This window comes from Phyllostomus hastatus, unplaced genomic scaffold (genome assembly GCF_019186645.2).
Source record: "Phyllostomus hastatus isolate PE091 unplaced genomic scaffold, TTU_PhHast_1.1 phas_scaffold_11, whole genome shotgun sequence".
NCBI lineage: Eukaryota > Metazoa > Chordata > Mammalia > Chiroptera > Phyllostomidae > Phyllostomus > Phyllostomus hastatus.
In genome coordinates this window covers 8,092,475-8,108,944 of record NW_025334005.1, presented here as the reverse complement: position 1 = coordinate 8,108,944, position 16,470 = coordinate 8,092,475, and the positions used below count along the sequence as shown (strand labels likewise).

The 16,470-nt window shown below is 43.6% G+C and overlaps 2 protein-coding genes and 1 non-coding gene across 4 annotated transcripts in view; all 3 read left to right on the top strand.

The window, feature by feature from the left end:
* The window catches only part of ZFP91 (ZFP91 zinc finger protein, atypical E3 ubiquitin ligase), a 42,140-nt gene extending 38,304 nt beyond the window's left edge, over nucleotides 1-3,836 (top strand). For both annotated transcript variants that reach the window (XM_045854951.1, XM_045854950.1), the window contains exon 11: nucleotides 41-3,836. In XM_045854951.1, the coding sequence (XP_045710907.1) occupies nucleotides 41-551 (511 nt within the window). In that variant the 3' untranslated portion in view covers nucleotides 552-3,836. The remainder of the gene's footprint in view (nucleotides 1-40) is intronic.
* A 775-nt stretch (nucleotides 3,837-4,611) lies between these two features.
* Nucleotides 4,612-7,710, top strand: CNTF (ciliary neurotrophic factor). The gene is made up of 2 exons (XM_045855291.1): nucleotides 4,612-5,453; nucleotides 7,079-7,710. Exons 1-2 carry the CDS (start codon nucleotides 5,340-5,342, stop codon nucleotides 7,466-7,468), a joined length of 504 nt encoding a protein of 167 aa, XP_045711247.1. The 5' UTR covers nucleotides 4,612-5,339; the 3' UTR covers nucleotides 7,469-7,710.
* Nucleotides 7,711-11,638: 3,928 nt separating this feature from the next.
* On the top strand, nucleotides 11,639-11,774 carry LOC123829629. Its single transcript, XR_006787632.1, has one exon. It is a non-coding gene; the product is annotated as a small nucleolar RNA SNORA67 (small nucleolar RNA).
* Nucleotides 11,775-16,470: the final 4,696 nt, after the last annotated feature.

The window sequence follows — 16,470 nt, the reverse complement described above, 5'->3', positions numbered from 1 at the left end:
TCTCTATCTGATCAGCCATTTCCTCTTCTACTCTCCTTAGATGCGAGATCTGTGGATTCACTTGTCGGCAAAAAGCATCCCTTAATTGGCACATGAAGAAGCATGACGCAGACTCCTTCTACCAGTTCTCTTGCAATATCTGTGGCAAAAAATTTGAGAAGAAGGACAGCGTAGTGGCACACAAAGCAAAAAGCCACCCTGAGGTGCTGATTGCCGAAGCTCTGGCTGCCAACGCAGGCGCCCTCATCACCAGCACAGATATCCTGGGCACTAACCCAGAGTCCCTGACACAACCTGCAGATGGTCAGGGTCTTCCTCTTCTTCCTGAGCCCTTGGGAAACTCCACCTCTGGAGAGTGCCTCCTGCTAGAGGCCGAAGGGATGTCAAAGTCATACTGTAGTGGGACAGAACGGGTGAGCCTGATGGCTGATGGGAAGATCTTTGTGGGAAACAGCAGCAGTGGGGGCACTGAAGGGCTGGTCATGAACTCAGATATACTCGGTGCTACCACAGAGGTTCTGATTGAAGATTCAGACTCTACTGGACCTTAGTAGAAGGGAAGACTTTAGGCACTGGGACAGCTCAGACTTTGTACTTAAAAGATAAAAAGGACAAAAAAAAAAATTTAAAGCATTTAAGATCTAGTGAAATAACTGAAGGGCCTGCTCTTTCCAATGTGGATCACAGCACACACACACATACACACACACACCCTCCCTCCCTCCCCCCTCTCCTGACCCCTTTATAAAATTGATGTTGCCTTTATCAGAAAAGTAGACAAAAAATAAGCTCTTAAAGTGAGGGTGATCCTCATGCTCAGTTCCAGCCAGGCAGACTTCCTGCTCATTAGCAGATCCCCTTTTCCAACCTATAATTCTTACATGCTTTGGATCAGCTTTTAACTCTGAGTAGTATATACTGTCCTATAAGTCCCTTCTCCTCCTTTACTGCTGCCCTATGGTCTGGCTTCTACCCATTGCAGCACACTTATCCTCAAAGTATCATCTACTTCTAATCTCTGGAGGCTGGCAGCTTGACTTGGCACTTTAGAGCCCCTTAGCAGGGTGAGCTGTTAAAACAGCACACACCTCTCACCCCCCTTTCCTCCGTTCCTCACTGGGTTTTTGAAAGGAAGGATACATGGGGACCACTTCGACCCCAGCACCTCAGTCCTCCTCCCAACACCTCCATATGGTTCTCAGTGGTGCTCACTTGCTTGGAAGCAGGCTCCCAGCAGGGAGGGGGCTGCCCTCTACATGGTCTCTGACCATAGCACAGGGCTGTGTATCAGTAAGACAAAAAAGTCCCAGTCTAATGGCAGAAATTTGCACTTTGAACATGTGTGTTTTTGTGTTGTGGAACCTGAGATTCCTTATTTATTAACGGAAAGTCTGATTTTTTTTTTTTTTTTTTTTTTGTCTTTGTTGCTATATTTTGTGGGGCTGGGAGAGATTAGATTATTCTGACATGGGGTCCTTTTCCATAAGAGGTACTTTTGAAGGTAAGATAGATATAGGGTTGAAGAAGCACAGCCAGCCTCTAAAATCATAGCTCTCCAGTGGCCTTTAAGCTGGTCCTCAGCACTAATAAAATCACTACAGTAGCTTAGTGCTTTTTTGGAAGGCTTTTTAGGGAAGAATGTTAGATTTATGGTAATTAGTGCTCTGTGAATTTTTAAAGCATTGAGATTTAAGAATTTTGAGGGGATGAAGATGGTTCAGGGTCTGAATTACAGATAAAAGATTTTCTCTTGCAAATTTGTTTTTGTTTTTATTTTGTTCCCATCATTTCTTTACACACGCCTCCCTGTTGGCCCAACTCTGGCCCCTTGCTGTGTTTTTGTTTTTGCTTTGCTTAATCATTGGTTCATTCCAGCTCCCGATTAGTGAAGGACACTGCCATTAGTGAAGGAATAGTCTAGGAGTCGTACAGTTTTAATTCAAAGAAAACTGCTCTGTTATGTTTCCCTTTCAGTAACACCTGGGAAGAGGAAAGCCTTCAATAGACAACATTAATAATAAAATAATTGCTTTGGCTTCCACCTGAAATCTTGGGATTTACCTCTTCCCTTGCGATAGGGATTTTCATGGGATGGATCGCTTCTTACTGTCCATGAAAGAGACTGGTATAAGTTCATAACTCCCAGAAGACAAAAAGCCTATTTCGGCTCATTTTTAGGGAGTTTCTGCCCTGCGTACCTCAGAAGCTGGAATTCGTGGCTTGCCCTATGCATTGTTTGTCAGAAATGCACGACGGCTGTTGGAAAGAATGATGTTCTGCTGAGAACAAAATAAGGAACAGCTTGTTTTTCACAAACACTAAAACTACAAAGTGTGTTAATTTTCTCTGGTTTTGTTTTTTTCCCCAAGAAGAGGGGTAACAAAATGTCATCTCTGAAAGAGGCGTACTTTACACCCACTAGTGTCAGTGGTTGGGATGCCAGGAATCGGGATTGCAACACCTACAGTGAACGGTCTTCAATGCCCTATTGTTTCTTTTCAGAGTGTTGCAGATTTGCCGTCCCTCCAATGTAGGGGTAGAAAATGGAATAAAGATAGAAGGGATGTAGAATATGCTCTCCTGCCCACAGTAAGGATTTGGAGTTGACTTTGGTATGTTGATTAGATCTGAAAATACTCCATGACTGATTGGACGGGTCTACAACAAAGTTGGTTTCCCGCCCCATGTAAGTCCCTTCTGTACTGTTTCACTAGCTAGCATCTGTTCCCGAAATTTACCTTTGTGTTTGGCACACTTATTTTATCCTTTGTGTCCATAAATTACAGTTTTGGAAGTTAGTTATGAGATATTTTAGCCACGTACTCAAAAGCAAACTGCATAAAAAACTATAAGATAGAGGGAAATATGTTCTTCCCTGTCACACTCCTTTCCCCGCCAAAGACAACTAGTTAGTTCTAATAAATAAAATTGTTATTTCTCCCCCCTTTTGTCCCCTTAATAGCTACCTTTTACCTACAATTTACTCCAATAAATTATTGCAGTTTGTGATAAATTTTAAATATTTTCTATGAACTTTTTGTTTTTCCTTTTGAGAAAGGGATGCTAGCGTATGAAAGAGCTGGTGTAAGTAAAATGACTTATTCTGGGCCTTCTTCCCTTTTTCCTTCCTGCTCCTCATGCTGTTATTTCATTGTCCTTCCAAGGAGCTCTTAATCTTAACACTGCATTTCCTACTCTTAATCAAATTCTGTTACCACTTTTTCCTACTACATGTTCTCCATTGTGAATTGGCAATTCTAGATTCTGAAAAGGTAGAGATACAAGCATTATTTCTGTGCTTCCCCCTTGTTTGATTGACCAGGGTTATTTTACGTAATTGAGACGTAATATGCTTCAGAGAATTTAGATAAACACTGGCCAGGATGACTGGGAGTAAAAAATATATATATATTACGGTATGGAAAAGCATCCACATAGAGCACTTGAACCTCCTTTGTACCTATTTGGAGAAAAAAATATAAAGAATGTATTAAACCTGAGGTTATTACAGTCTGGTTGTTTGAAATACCATTTTTCTCTCCTGTCTTTTTCCCACTTTCCAATGTACTCAAAAAAATTAAAAAATTGTAATGGATCAATTTAAAATATTTTATTTCCTAAAAGCCTTTTTGCCTATTGTAATGTGCAGGACCCTTCTCCTTTGATGGGAGAGACAGGTAGTTACCTGAATCTAGGTTGAAAAAAGTTATGTAAAAAGAAATTATAATAAAAGGGATACTCTGCTTTTCAAATTCTTGTTTTCTCTTAATCTAGGTAAGGCATATCCAAAATGAATATGTAAAGAAGAAAAATAAAAGTTGTCTTCATGGAAGCAACTGGCCTTCCTTGGTTGTACTGAGTTATGGTTGTCCTAAGGTTAAACAATGAATTGATGCTGCTGCTAAATAAGAAAACCAAGTGCCCTCAGCGCAGGTTTTGTGTGGCAGGTACTGGTGTTCGTTCTTGTTCAGAATCAGGTAGTAACTTTGGACTGTTCAGTTCTTGACTTCCAGTGCTGAGATGCTGTATGATCCTGGGATCAGTTGGCAAAGTACTAACTTAAAAGAAAAAAAATAGAATCCTTCTACCTTCTTGAAAGGCCTACTGTGGCATCCACCCAGGCCTCACTTCTTTCTCCCTTACATTCCTCCTTCATTGTTTACCTGTGGAAATTTGCCCTTGAGAAGACATGTATTTCAATTTAGAGGCAGTGTCTGATATGAAATAGTAAAGTTAATTGATTCATTTGAACTTGAAACTTGCAACTCCTTCCCAATTAGCACCATCCTTTAACCTATGGAATAAGTGAAAATATGCTGGAGTAGCAACTCTCCAAGTGGTTTTAAACTCTTCTGCCCTCATTTCAAAGCCCAACTCATCCTCTTAATTTGCTGAAGAGCATATTGTCACTTGAGGAAGACTGCCTCAGAAATGTTACCAAGTCAGGGCTGGGTGTTTCCTGTCCTTTGGAAAAGAAAGGCCTAAACAGTACCTTCCTCATCCTCTAGGTGCAAGGAAGGCATGATGATTGAAATTAGAGATGCTTCCTTAGCTGATTTTTAATGAAATGTAAATTAAATACATAGCAAAAGGATGGGAGTAAAAGGAAGCTATATTTTTAAAGGAGGTTTTTCACATAAACTTTGTTTCTTGAACAAAATGTGATTTAGACAATAAAATTGGGAAGTCAGTGGGAGAAACAGCTGTAGAATTAAATTTTGAGCCTTGTTATTGGGTTTTGTACACATTTAATTTTTTATGTAAGACATGAGAAATAATACCTCACAGTTTTTCTGAAGATCAAGTAAAGGCTTTAAAGCCTTGAGCAGTGTCTGGCTCAGGTTAGGTGCTTAATAAAGGGCAGGTGTATCAATAATAGAAATGTAATACTGACTACTTTGCAGGGCCGCAAGAGGAAAGGACATGGGGAGCACAGGGGAGGGCGATTAGATAGAGTGATTATATGTGTATATAAAGTACATTACATAGGCAGGGGTGTCATGAGGATTGGTGTGATAGTGACCTTGTTGCTAAGTGCAGAAGCAAAACACTGACTTAAAAACAAGTACATCAGGCACTCGGTGGAGAAGAGAGATGGAGGCAGACGCTGCAGGGGAAAAAAACTGAGTAAAAGGGGCCTTTGATTCCATGGGCACAAAAGTCCACAGCCAGGAATTTGCTGCAACCTCTGAGTCAGGCGGGGTGTGGGGGTGGGGTACACCATTCCATTAGTAGAGAATTCCCAGTGGATTTTTTCTGAGAGTCACATTTCTTATTAGGACCAGTGTAGACAGAAACAAACTCCGCTCACTTGTTTCTTGGGACAGTTGAGTTAGGGGATGGCTTTTGCAGAGCATTCACCGCTGACCCCTCACCGCCGGGACCTCTGTAGCCATTCTATCTGGCTAGCAAGGAAGATTCGTTCAGACCTGACCGCCCTTACGGAATCTTATGTAAGTTGCCTATTTTGCTGATGTCTGTTTTCTCTTCATCTCTTCTGATCCAACCCCTCACCATCATACTCCAGCCCATTATTAACTATGAAAGCCCTAATCATACAGTCAGTTGTATATTGGGCACATGTTACTTGACATGACCCCTTCCCTTCAGGAAACTCATGAGCTTTTTTTCTCGAAGTTTTTTAGGAGACATGTTTCTTGAGTAAGAAAATACACATGGGGTGCTAGGTAGGGTTGGCTGTTTGTCTTGGAGGCTGTTTCTAATTTGATAGCCTACAATCTGAATTCTACCCGAATAGATTAACCACGAGCCCTCTAAGTTTGGGTTCTTTATATACATTGTTCTGAATTTTTTAACTATGTAAATGAAAGGCAGAGTAAGGTTTATAGGATTGCGAAGGAGCAGTGTAGTTATAAACCAATTTCTCCTGTATGGGATTAGCCACCCAATTTTTAATTAAATACATCAAAAGTATTTCTGGGTCTAAATGGAAAGGTCACCTCTATCAAAAGGATTCCCTAGAAGATTCACTGAGGACTAGGGAAAGTTAACCTTTGGGTCCAGATTGGTTTTCTCATAGTGGAAGATTCTCATGAGTGTCTATATAATATCTGCTATGGAAACACTCCAGACCCGGTGGAGAGTATGTTTGCACAGCCCCACCAGTCAGAAATCAGACTCTGAAGTGCCAGTTTTTTAAAAGTATTTTCCACTGAATTCTCTAAAGTAGCACTCCCTAACCTTTTTAGCACCGGGGACCAGTTTCATGGAAGACAATTTTCCCGCTTACAGGGGTGGAGGGGGTTGTGGTGGAAGGGTATGGAGCTCAGGCAGTAATGTGAGTGATGGGGAGCGGGGTGAAGCTACGCTCCTGGCTTCCACTCACCTCCTGCTGTGCCCCCTGGTTCCTAACAGGCCAGGGATCTGTTGCGGGGTTGGGGACCCCTCTAAAGGATTGTCCTCACTACTGAGAATGGGCAATGGAGGCAAGGATGATTAGAAAAATTATACAATGGCTACCTTCTAGGGCTTCTAGGTATGGCCAGGATCTTCAAGTATGTTTCAAAAAATACTTAAAACTTCAGTATGATTAAAATACTTTAGGAGGGAGTTTGAAGTGGGAAGAAGTTATCCCAGACCAGTAGTTTTGAACCTTTAGAACTTAATGAAAGCTGCAGATGGTCCCAAGAAACATGAACAGTAGTCAAAGCCTTGTGTACAGGGACAGTAGGGTCTTCCTAAAGTCCAATCATAGACCCCAAATCAAGAATTTCTGCTCTAGCCCTGGCTGGTGTGGCTCAGTGAATTGAGTGCTGGCTTACAAACCAAAGAGTCACCAGCTCGATTCCCAGTCAGGCACATGCAGGGTTGTGGGCTAGGTCCCCAGTAGGGGGCATGTGAGAGGCAACCACACATTGATGTTTCTCCTTCCTGTCTCTCCAAAAATAAATAATCAAAATCTTTTTTTAAAAAAAAGTTTCTGCTCTAGACTTCATTTTATTTATAACTTGGATCCATAACCAGAGAGGTGAATAAGATTTTTAAGTGAGATTTAGGTGTTATTTAGAATGTTGGGGTGATGGCAGAAGGTGTGATGTTTTTCTGTGTTCTCGGCCAGGTGAAGCATCAGGGCCTGAACGAGAACATAAGCCTGGATTCCGTGAGCGGTGTGCCAGTGGCAAGCACTGATCAGTGGAGTGAGCTGACTGAGGCCGAGCGACTCCAGGAGAACCTCCAAGCTTATCGTACCTTCCACGCCATGTTGACCAGGCTTTTAGAAGACCAACGGGTGCATTTTACTCCAGCTGAAGGTGACTTCCATCAAGCAATACATACGCTTCTACTCCAAGTTGCTGCCTTTGCTTACCAGCTGGAGGAATTAATGGCACTCCTGGAGCACAAGATCCCCGCCAGTGAGGCTGACGGGGTGCCCGTTATTGCTGGAGATGGTGGTCTATTTGAAAAGAAGCTGTGGGGCCTGAAGGTGCTGCAGGAGCTTTCAAAGTGAACAGTGAGGTCCATCCATGACCTTCGCGTCATTTCTTTTCGTCAGACCGGGATCTCAGCACACGGAAGCCACTATATTGCTAAGGACAAGAAACTGTAGCAGTTACCCATCTCTTTCAGTGGAATCTATGTGGTTCTCTGAGCTCTCACTTTTCCATTCTTAAGGTTTTGACAGTCTTTAAAACCACAGGCATTGTCATCAAGTAGGGTTGGAGAGGAGGACGAATGGGCATACAGGGTTAGTTGGTGAGGCGGGGACGGGGGTTGTTGGGGCCGTAAGGGGGTGGGGGCAGGGGCAACACTGTTCTGCCTCAGTGCTTGTACGTTTTCTACCCTCTAAGTAACCTCTGCAGACACTTAACAGCCTCACGGGATAAGTATGTTTTTAACTCTAGTCCCGGAAGTTTCTTCTGAGAGGACTATAACAGGGAATTAAAAACCATGGACTCTATTCAGTTTAAACTCTTGGGTAATTAAAAACAGTAACTAACGTTGATTATCTACCATGTTGGAGCAGTACGCCAGGGCCTTTGTGTCTGTTACAATTTTCACAACCCTGTTCACGGAAGGTGGCGCTATTTCCATTTGGCAGATGACATGACAGGCTCACAGAAACATAACTTGTTCAAGATTACCCACCTAGCAAATGGCACACTGGGTGTGAACCCAGGCCGTTCTTGTTTTACAGCCTAGGTGCCCTCTACTCCGGAGGCCTGCCCGAGAATCCCCCACCGCAGCTCCTTGCCGCAGGGGGCTGGGGAATGGACCCTGCAGTCTGTCCCTGGCGCCGAGGAGGAAGAAAACCTGACAGTGGTCTCGCTTATCCGCGGTTTCACGTTCCACCGTTTTCAGTTGCCCGTGGTCAACCATGGCACAAAAATAGTAAAGGAAAAGTGCTAGAAATAAGCAATTGGTAAGTTTTAAATTGCTTACTATCCTGAGTACTGGAATGAAATCTCAGGCAGTCCTGCTCCATCCCACCCAGGACAGGTATCCTTTGTCCAGAGTAGCTGTGCTGTATCCACTACCCACCCATTGGTCACTTCGCCCTTTCAGCTAGCAGTATGACATTTATTAGAGTATGTTGTCATAACTGTTTTATTCTTAGTGATTGTTACTTGCAGGGTTATGTACCATCTGCAGTTTCAGGCAACCTCTGGGGGTCTTGGACTGTGTCCCCCACGGATAAAGGAGGACTACTGCACATGTCCTGCAGGGCAACGTTTTAGGGGTCAGAAGTAGTGTTTGTTGTTGACGCTTGGCAAGGAAGAGAGCCATGGAGATCTTAAGAGTCAGCTTGTGGAAAAGATGAGGCCCACCAAACTGCTCAACTCAGGAAGCGGTGGGTGTGCAGTGGTACATTGTGCTTCAAAGTGTCCACTAATGTCCCTGAGTTTGGGGCTGGGCAGAGCCCATACGGGGTTACCATGTATGTGTTGTAATCAGCCGTGCTGTGACACAGCCCCTGTAGCCCAGGCGCTCACGAACGGTGGATGGAATACGGCTCAGGTGAAAAGGTCACAGAACTCGCTCACACACATTCTCCGGACTTAGTCATGAGGAGAGAGTGGGCCCGCTCTGTTCCCAGTGAGGAAGCCACCGGCGCTAAAACGATACGCAGTAAAGCCTCCATGCTTCACGACTAGGGGCAGAGCTCGGTGCTTAATGTTCTTGAGAAACGGCATGTAAAGCGCCAGCCAACAAATGAGAGCATTGACAGAAAAGTTCACTTGCAGTTATTAACTAGTACAAATGTGCATCCGGAAGTTCTCAGGTGTATCATTTCATACCACCAGTTAGTTAAGACTCAAGACCTTGGACTGGGGGCCCCAGATCAATTTTGTTTACTTATTTGAGGCTTTTGTATTCCTCAATGAGCCACGAGTCGGAGCTAGCCCCCAGGTTACATGAGATGGGATGGGTGGCTTAGCTTGTGACCTCTCCCACGCGGGTCACATCCAAAACTCCATGAAGTCAATATTAAGAGAAGACTGGGTAGAAGTTAGGACAACACAGAGGAAGCAAGGCCCAGCTCTCTAGTATGGAAACAAGGTTGTATGCATATGAGACCACACTAGGCTGGAAATAACAGGCACAGTTTTAAATGTTACAGAGTTGGAGGAGCGCTATGAGGACCAGAGAGCACTTCTTTCTGGAGGAGGGGTGAGCTGTGTCCTGGTGGCTGGATGAATACCAAGTCAACAGGAATCCTGAGAGAAACAGGAATGAGTTGCCTGGGTAAAGAGTAAGGCAATGATACCCCTAGAAAACCAGCTGCTCCTAAGGTTTGGCTTTATTTCATTTGTGATTTTGGTGTGGGCGCATAGTTCCCCCCGTGAGTGCATACACAGGCTTATTTAATTCAAGCTTTTATTTAAATTGTTTCATCTGTTTAAGAGCAGCACTTTTAGTTAATAAAGTTCCGTTTATTAATGTGGCATTCTTTATAGTGTTCAGGCTCTTTGTTTAATGGAGAAAGATGACTAAAATTTCTTAATGGAGAATACATAACTGATTACAAACTTGCTAAATCTTAAAAGCCATGGTCCCTCTCCAGATGCTTTGTTTTTATATTCAGATGTTGCAGCACAGACACCTGCAGAAGTTTCAGAGACCAGTGGGGCATGGCGCCAGCGCTGCCTAGTTGCGTGTGAAGGGATGTTTATGCATAAGAGGCACATTTAAAGTGGCAGAGGGTCCAGAGAGGATACAAGTACTAACCACTGACTGGGAAATAAGTTAGTGTATGCCCAGCACTGTGCTGAGCTGTGTGCATCAGGTTCTTCAAGAAACTTGTAATATGTCTTAAAAGAAGTGTGGGGAGACTCCTCAGAAAAAGATAAAGGAAGGGGGAAATGAGCACTTAGTTATAATAATAGAGACATAAACATGGACGGCTCTCTGTGTAGACATTGCATCATGCTTATCTAAAACGCATGACACAGAATGAAGACGGGATTGACATTAGGCCAGTGCTGTAGGTACATATATATACTGGGAGGATATATATTTTTAATCAACCTCAATCCAGAAGAGATTTTTTATCTTTAAATTGTAGTTCTTTTGTTTCTTACACCTGTGTATGGGTAAGTTCTCTAGGGAATCATTTTCATATACATATAAACTATATAAACACAACTACATTATATATGTGTGTCTATAATAAATGCATAAATTTACTTTGCCCCTCACTCTTACTTTGTAAAGAGGATTCCTTCTATCCCTTTTTCTCCCAACACCCTCTTTCTGTGGGGAAAAAGAGTCTGTTTTCCTGAATCTGCCAAGGAGTTGAATGTGTGAGAGTTGATCAGTTCTTCTTGCATTGATTTAAGAGAGCGATTTGGAAAAGATTTGCAAATTAGCACAAACTCGAAGGCCAAGCATGGAATAAAATTAGCTTTAAGATAGGCTTGACGGAAGTGAGAGTTTTAATAAAAATGGAAAATGTTAAGTCATAGCCCTGGTATTGCTGTTATTTCAGGCTGCTGTGGATTACAGCCCAATGGATGACTCATTGTGGTGACCGCTGGTCACACCAGGAGGGGGTGAGAGGAGACCTATCTGAAAAGTTCAGGATGCCTTTTGTGAACCCTCACCTCGTGAAGTAGCTGAGCATGGGGTTGGAGGGGAGCTTCCATTGTGATGAGAAAGGGATTGGTAAAGAGAAAACGAAAAAAACCAATGCGGACACCACTTCAACCGATTTACTGTGCACACGTACACCTGTGTGTGGCCGGCAGGGTTTAGGCCAGACGTTGAAAAGAATGGCTGGGCTCCCTGCCTCCTCCCACCTCCGTTTGAAGCAGCAGACCCAAGAAGGAGCCCTCTGAATGTGGGCACGTTCAAAACATGAAAGGGATGAAAATTTCCTCCTAGAAAGCCCCAAGGCAGCGGTCTTCAACCGGTGCGCCACAAGAACTTTTAAACCATGCAGCACCTGACTGTTTCGTCAGGGGCACTGGCCTCTTTTCCCTTAGATTGTCAAATAAAAAAATGACAGCAGCCAAAACAACAGCCATCAGTGTCAATGAATCAAAATTATACCTATTTTTTGTCAGATTGGCAAAAAATATATTTTGGGGTATGCTGCGGGATTTTAGTAATTAGTTTATGTGTGCCATGAGATGAAAACGGTTGATAATCGCTGATCTAAGGTCTACAGATAGAGTAAAACCAAGATGATTCCTTCTCCAAGGGGCTTAAGAATGTCCCTCTTCAGGAAAGTGGCAGCTTGGAATAAAATCCAGCACGCCATGGGTATTCGGGGGAGAACGTAATGGAGTACTTTCCTTTGCTTTCCTACATGATGAATGTGTATGTGTGTGTGTGTGTGTGTGTGTGTGTGTGTGTAATATATATACACATATGTGTGTGTATATGTATGAAATTTAGTAGGTGAAATGTGTAGGGTGCAAGATAAAATCGACATGCATGTGATTTTTTAAAAAAATTTACTTATTTTTAGAGAGGGAAGGGAGGAAGAAAGAGAGAGAAACATCAATGTGCAGTTGCTGGGGGCCGTGACCTGCAACCCAGGCATGTGCCCTGACTGGGAATCAAACCTGCGACACTTTGGTTTGCAGCCCGCACTCAATCCACTGAGCTACGCCAGCCGGGGACATGCATGTGATTCTTAACGTTACTTGGCTCAATATGTCTTGCACAGATAGAAAACAAAAGATGCGAGAGTGGCCCACAATAAAGATCTCACCTCAGCAAGACCACGAATTGCTGCTTTTATTTTTGTATCTTTGGATGAACAAGGGGAATTTCAAGCGATTCCAGCATGGGGTGAAATGTAATCTTCCCATCCAGGCCCGGCTTAGTCCGGCATGCTCGGTGCATCTCGGCGATGCCAGGCCCCTGGGGAAATCTCCCGGGCCTGTCAGCCTAGAGAAGGGAGATTGCCTGCCCCTAGACACCCATCAGCTGGCTTGCCGCTGGGGAAGATTTCCTCTATTATGGTTTAATTCAAGTATTTGAACCCCAGTCTAGCCTTTGAAAGACAGAAGAACCCTGACTAGCTCATTTCTGGTCTGAGGGTAAAATCTGAGTTGTGGGAAGTCACACGGGGTAAATATGAAAAATTGCCAGAAGCGTGTATTTTTATCCACATGTTTAAGGTACTAGGGGATGGAATACTGCATTCATGTAGGTCAGGCATCTCCATACTATTTTATGTTGTCTAATCCTCTGAGATACAATGTCTCTTTCACAAGTAAGGGAAGTGAGAATGCACATTAACTGGCCCAAGTCCCCTCCTCGGGTGCTATATGAGAGGACCGGAGTTCTCCATTCCACCCCACTGCACAAGACACCAAATAATTGAGATCATCTACTGAAATTCACATTCGGGGCGGGGGCTGATCAAGTCAGTACAGACTTGTACCAAGTCTTCCTCTGTGGCAAACCCTATTAAGTTTCCAAACTTTGGGACAAATCACTTTTTCTGAGGAGTTCTGTAAGTATCTCAGAGAAATGCCAGGCACTTCCCAGGATGTATCTGGTCGCAGCCTAGACTTTGCCCTTCTACGTCTGTGGGCCTCTGGCCGCTAGAGGCTGACCCAGTCTCACACACAACCTTGAGGAATCAGGCGCCTCCCAGGAGGGTTGAGACTCAAGCTGTTCACTACACCCAGAAGACGGCCTTCACAGTAGGCGGGTCGGACGTGTTCTGCTGCAGCCTGCCAGGCTCCCCAGAGGGCCAAGGAAACATGCAAACCAAGGCACCACCCAGGACGTGTTAAAGCCCGTTTTGGGACATACACCCATCCCACTATACAGCAGCACCCTCCTGTTAATCCAGGAAGGAACTCGTATTTCATTTATTTCAATCCGATAATTAAACAGTGCACATACACACACACACACAAAAGGAAAAGAAAAGAAGAAAACATAGCACAGGGGAGCCAGATATCTTCGGTAATCTGCCCCAGTGTCCCAGCTGAAAAATAGAAGAATAAGAACAACTAGTCTGGGGCGTTCCCTCCCCACTGCATCGCCCCGCTTCTCTGTTAGACCAGCTTCATCTCGGGAAACTTCGAGTAGCTCTGTTTACGTTCTTTTTACTCTTCATCCAGTGCTCTCTAGCACCCTTACCTCCAGTTGGCCTTCGGGAGCTCTGGGCACAGCAACTTAGATAACCTGAACTTCACTTTAATCAAGATGCTAGAATTATTAACATTATGAAGGCTGAGGCATGAGGGAAGACTGATTCCTGTTCTGACTAGGTTGGGTACTTAAACTTTTTGAATTTTTCAGTCCTGCAGATAACTCCCTGAATACCTCCTAAAGGACTCATGTATCCAGACTTCTGGCATCCATTGTCCAGACTGCCCAACATCTGATGGATTACCATTCTGGACCAATCCTGGGACTAAGAAAGCAGGACTGGTTATTCTCAAGAAGGCACTTTTTACCCTAAGTACCTTTAACTTTTCTTCTTCAGAAAACTTCTGCGTTTTTGCCTAGCTGTGTTCCAAGTTTGCAAACTGTAAGACCCTTGCATAAATCTTTATCACTAATTTCTAGCCAAAGCCACCAAAGTCTTCTCAAGTTTTTTTGATACATACAGTTGACACTGTTTGTGTGGCATCTGAAGTGTTGTGGCATCTGAAGAACACTGCCCTTTCTCTCTGGGGCTGCCACTGGGTTCCACCAAGGGAACGGCTTGACTGCTGCAGTGTTCCAGTGGTCAGTTCCATTGGCTCCAAGCCTGCCTCCTTCGGCTGCGGTTCAGAGCTTTAATTCTTGGGTCCTCTGACACCAGTTTTTGCAACAGGGTGCTCTCTTTCTAAGTCTGTTTGTGGAGGAGCGACCCCATTCTACAGTGCCAGAGGGATTTACAGGCTACCCTCTGCTAAGAATTTTTGTCTTGATGGACTTTTCTGCTAAGGAGGGCAATTTGGAATGACAGTGGCTGCTCGGGGTATCTTTTGAGATTCTGAAATTAATATATTTGCATGCACAGTTGGAAAACACTTCTCATTTAGAGGGCCCTAAAAAGCCAATGGTTCAAAGATAGCCTCCCCTCAAGAAACAACTTTGAAACTAGGTAAAGCCAATTCTAAATTAAAGAAGAATCTGAAGTCACTTCTTATTCTGAAACTTCCTCAGCCAAATAAGAAAACAATTTCATAAGGGCGGACATAGTCATAAATCCTATAAACCTGTTTTTCAGGCCCACCCCAACCCTCTTCCGCAAACTAACTTAGCTTGCAGGTAAACAAACTACCTAGGGTTCCTGACGGACACTTCTTTTGTCTTGTTTGCCCGGCTGTGACACCTTTCAGGAGAATCGATCTTTTAACCTGGGATCTTCACCCTCTGAAAGTCCCCACAAGCTCCTTCCTCAGGAACTCTAGCCAGTTACAGGTACAAGCATTTTGATTCCCCCTCTTCTGCCTTTTGAATTAAATGGACCAGGTTAGCCAAAATAATTTAAAATTCTAATGGCCATTGAAGTAAAACTTTGTCTTAAGTCCACCGCCAGTCCCCCACCCTTAGGGAATTCTAAACCACAGGAGTGATGGAATTCATTCTTTGATTTGCATAAGCTTCTAAAAGACAAAGTAACTTTCAAAAGAGCTCTGAAAGAATCCCAAAAGAAATTTTCATCACCTGAGCAGAAAATTTCCTGCAAAGCAAGAATCTCCTGTAATAAGCTAACAAAAAAAACAAAAAAGCAAAACAAAACAAAACAACAAAATAATATGTGTGTGTGTGTGTGTGTGTGTGTGTGTGTGTGTGAAGTACCTAAAACAAAAGACTGTAAGACCAATGAGTTATTTACACTTTCTCTCCCACGGATAGCTTTGCCTGTGCCCTAAGGCTTGGCCTGACTTTTTGCCTGCCCGGCTGTTATCAAACAAAAAGAGTTCATCCACCCAGCACTAGCAGAACCCAACACTAGACACCGAGAATTGCTGTGGAGAAATATTGGTTATTTATTTGTGAATGACATCATTCAGGAGAACAGGAAGCTAATGCTCAAGCTTGAACTCCCCCATGCAATGTAGATTATAGATTATATAGGGTAAAAATCATAAGACATCGTGGGTTAGGGGTTTGGGAGTTGTTGGGAGCTGATTGGTCAGAGATGAGTAGAGGTAGTGAATCATTTCTTCGGGCCTTGAGGACAGTTCTAAGGTCTGTTTCAGTGTCCCTCCACTGGGAAGTAGGCAGAGGGTCGTTCCACCTTAGGGCTCAGGAAATGAAACATAACTTAGGTCACATGTTACCTCTAGCCTGCCAGGAGTCCTGACCATGGGACCATTACTGAGGTACAGGCCACTGGCTTTTGTGCCTCCGGGGTTGCTGATTATCAGGGGGAAAGGCCAGTTCTCCGAGGGCTGTAGAGAGTGAAAGAGAGGGTTTCCAGAGCTAGAATTAAAAACTAAATTTAATCAAAGTCATGAGGACCCTCTGTTTCACCAGGGTGGGCAGGCTGTGAGCGCTTCCTTTGGGCTCTCAGATGAAATGATTCAGAAAAATAATGACTTAGGCATTCTCTTGAGTCCGTGGAATTATTTAGCACTGCCTGAAATAGTTACTGCTTCTCACAGCTAAAATCTGACAAGGTATTTGAAAGGATTTGTTAACTTTTTGATCAGGAATCTGGCAAAGCTAGAAACTGAAAATTCAAAGCCTGATAGAAATTTTCTAAAGCCTCCTCAAAATTCAAATAAAACTGTGAATCCAAAGAGAAAGAAGCAAATTAAGATGTGGTTGGACGGGTAGATTGACTTACGAGGTCACTTATCTCACAACCCAATTCTCTGGGGAGCTGGGGCAATTTCCTTTGTCTTACAAATGTTTGCAAAACCAGAAATGCAGCTCTGGAAGCAGTTCCAAACCCACCAAGCTTCCCCATCCTCAATTCCTTAGACCAAAGAGGGAAAAAACCAAAGTTTTATTTTGTTTGTTTTGTTTTGTTAGCATAAACTGCTGCTCTGGCTGCAAGGCTCCTTGCCAAGGTCAAACACAAATCTTAATTATCCTTCC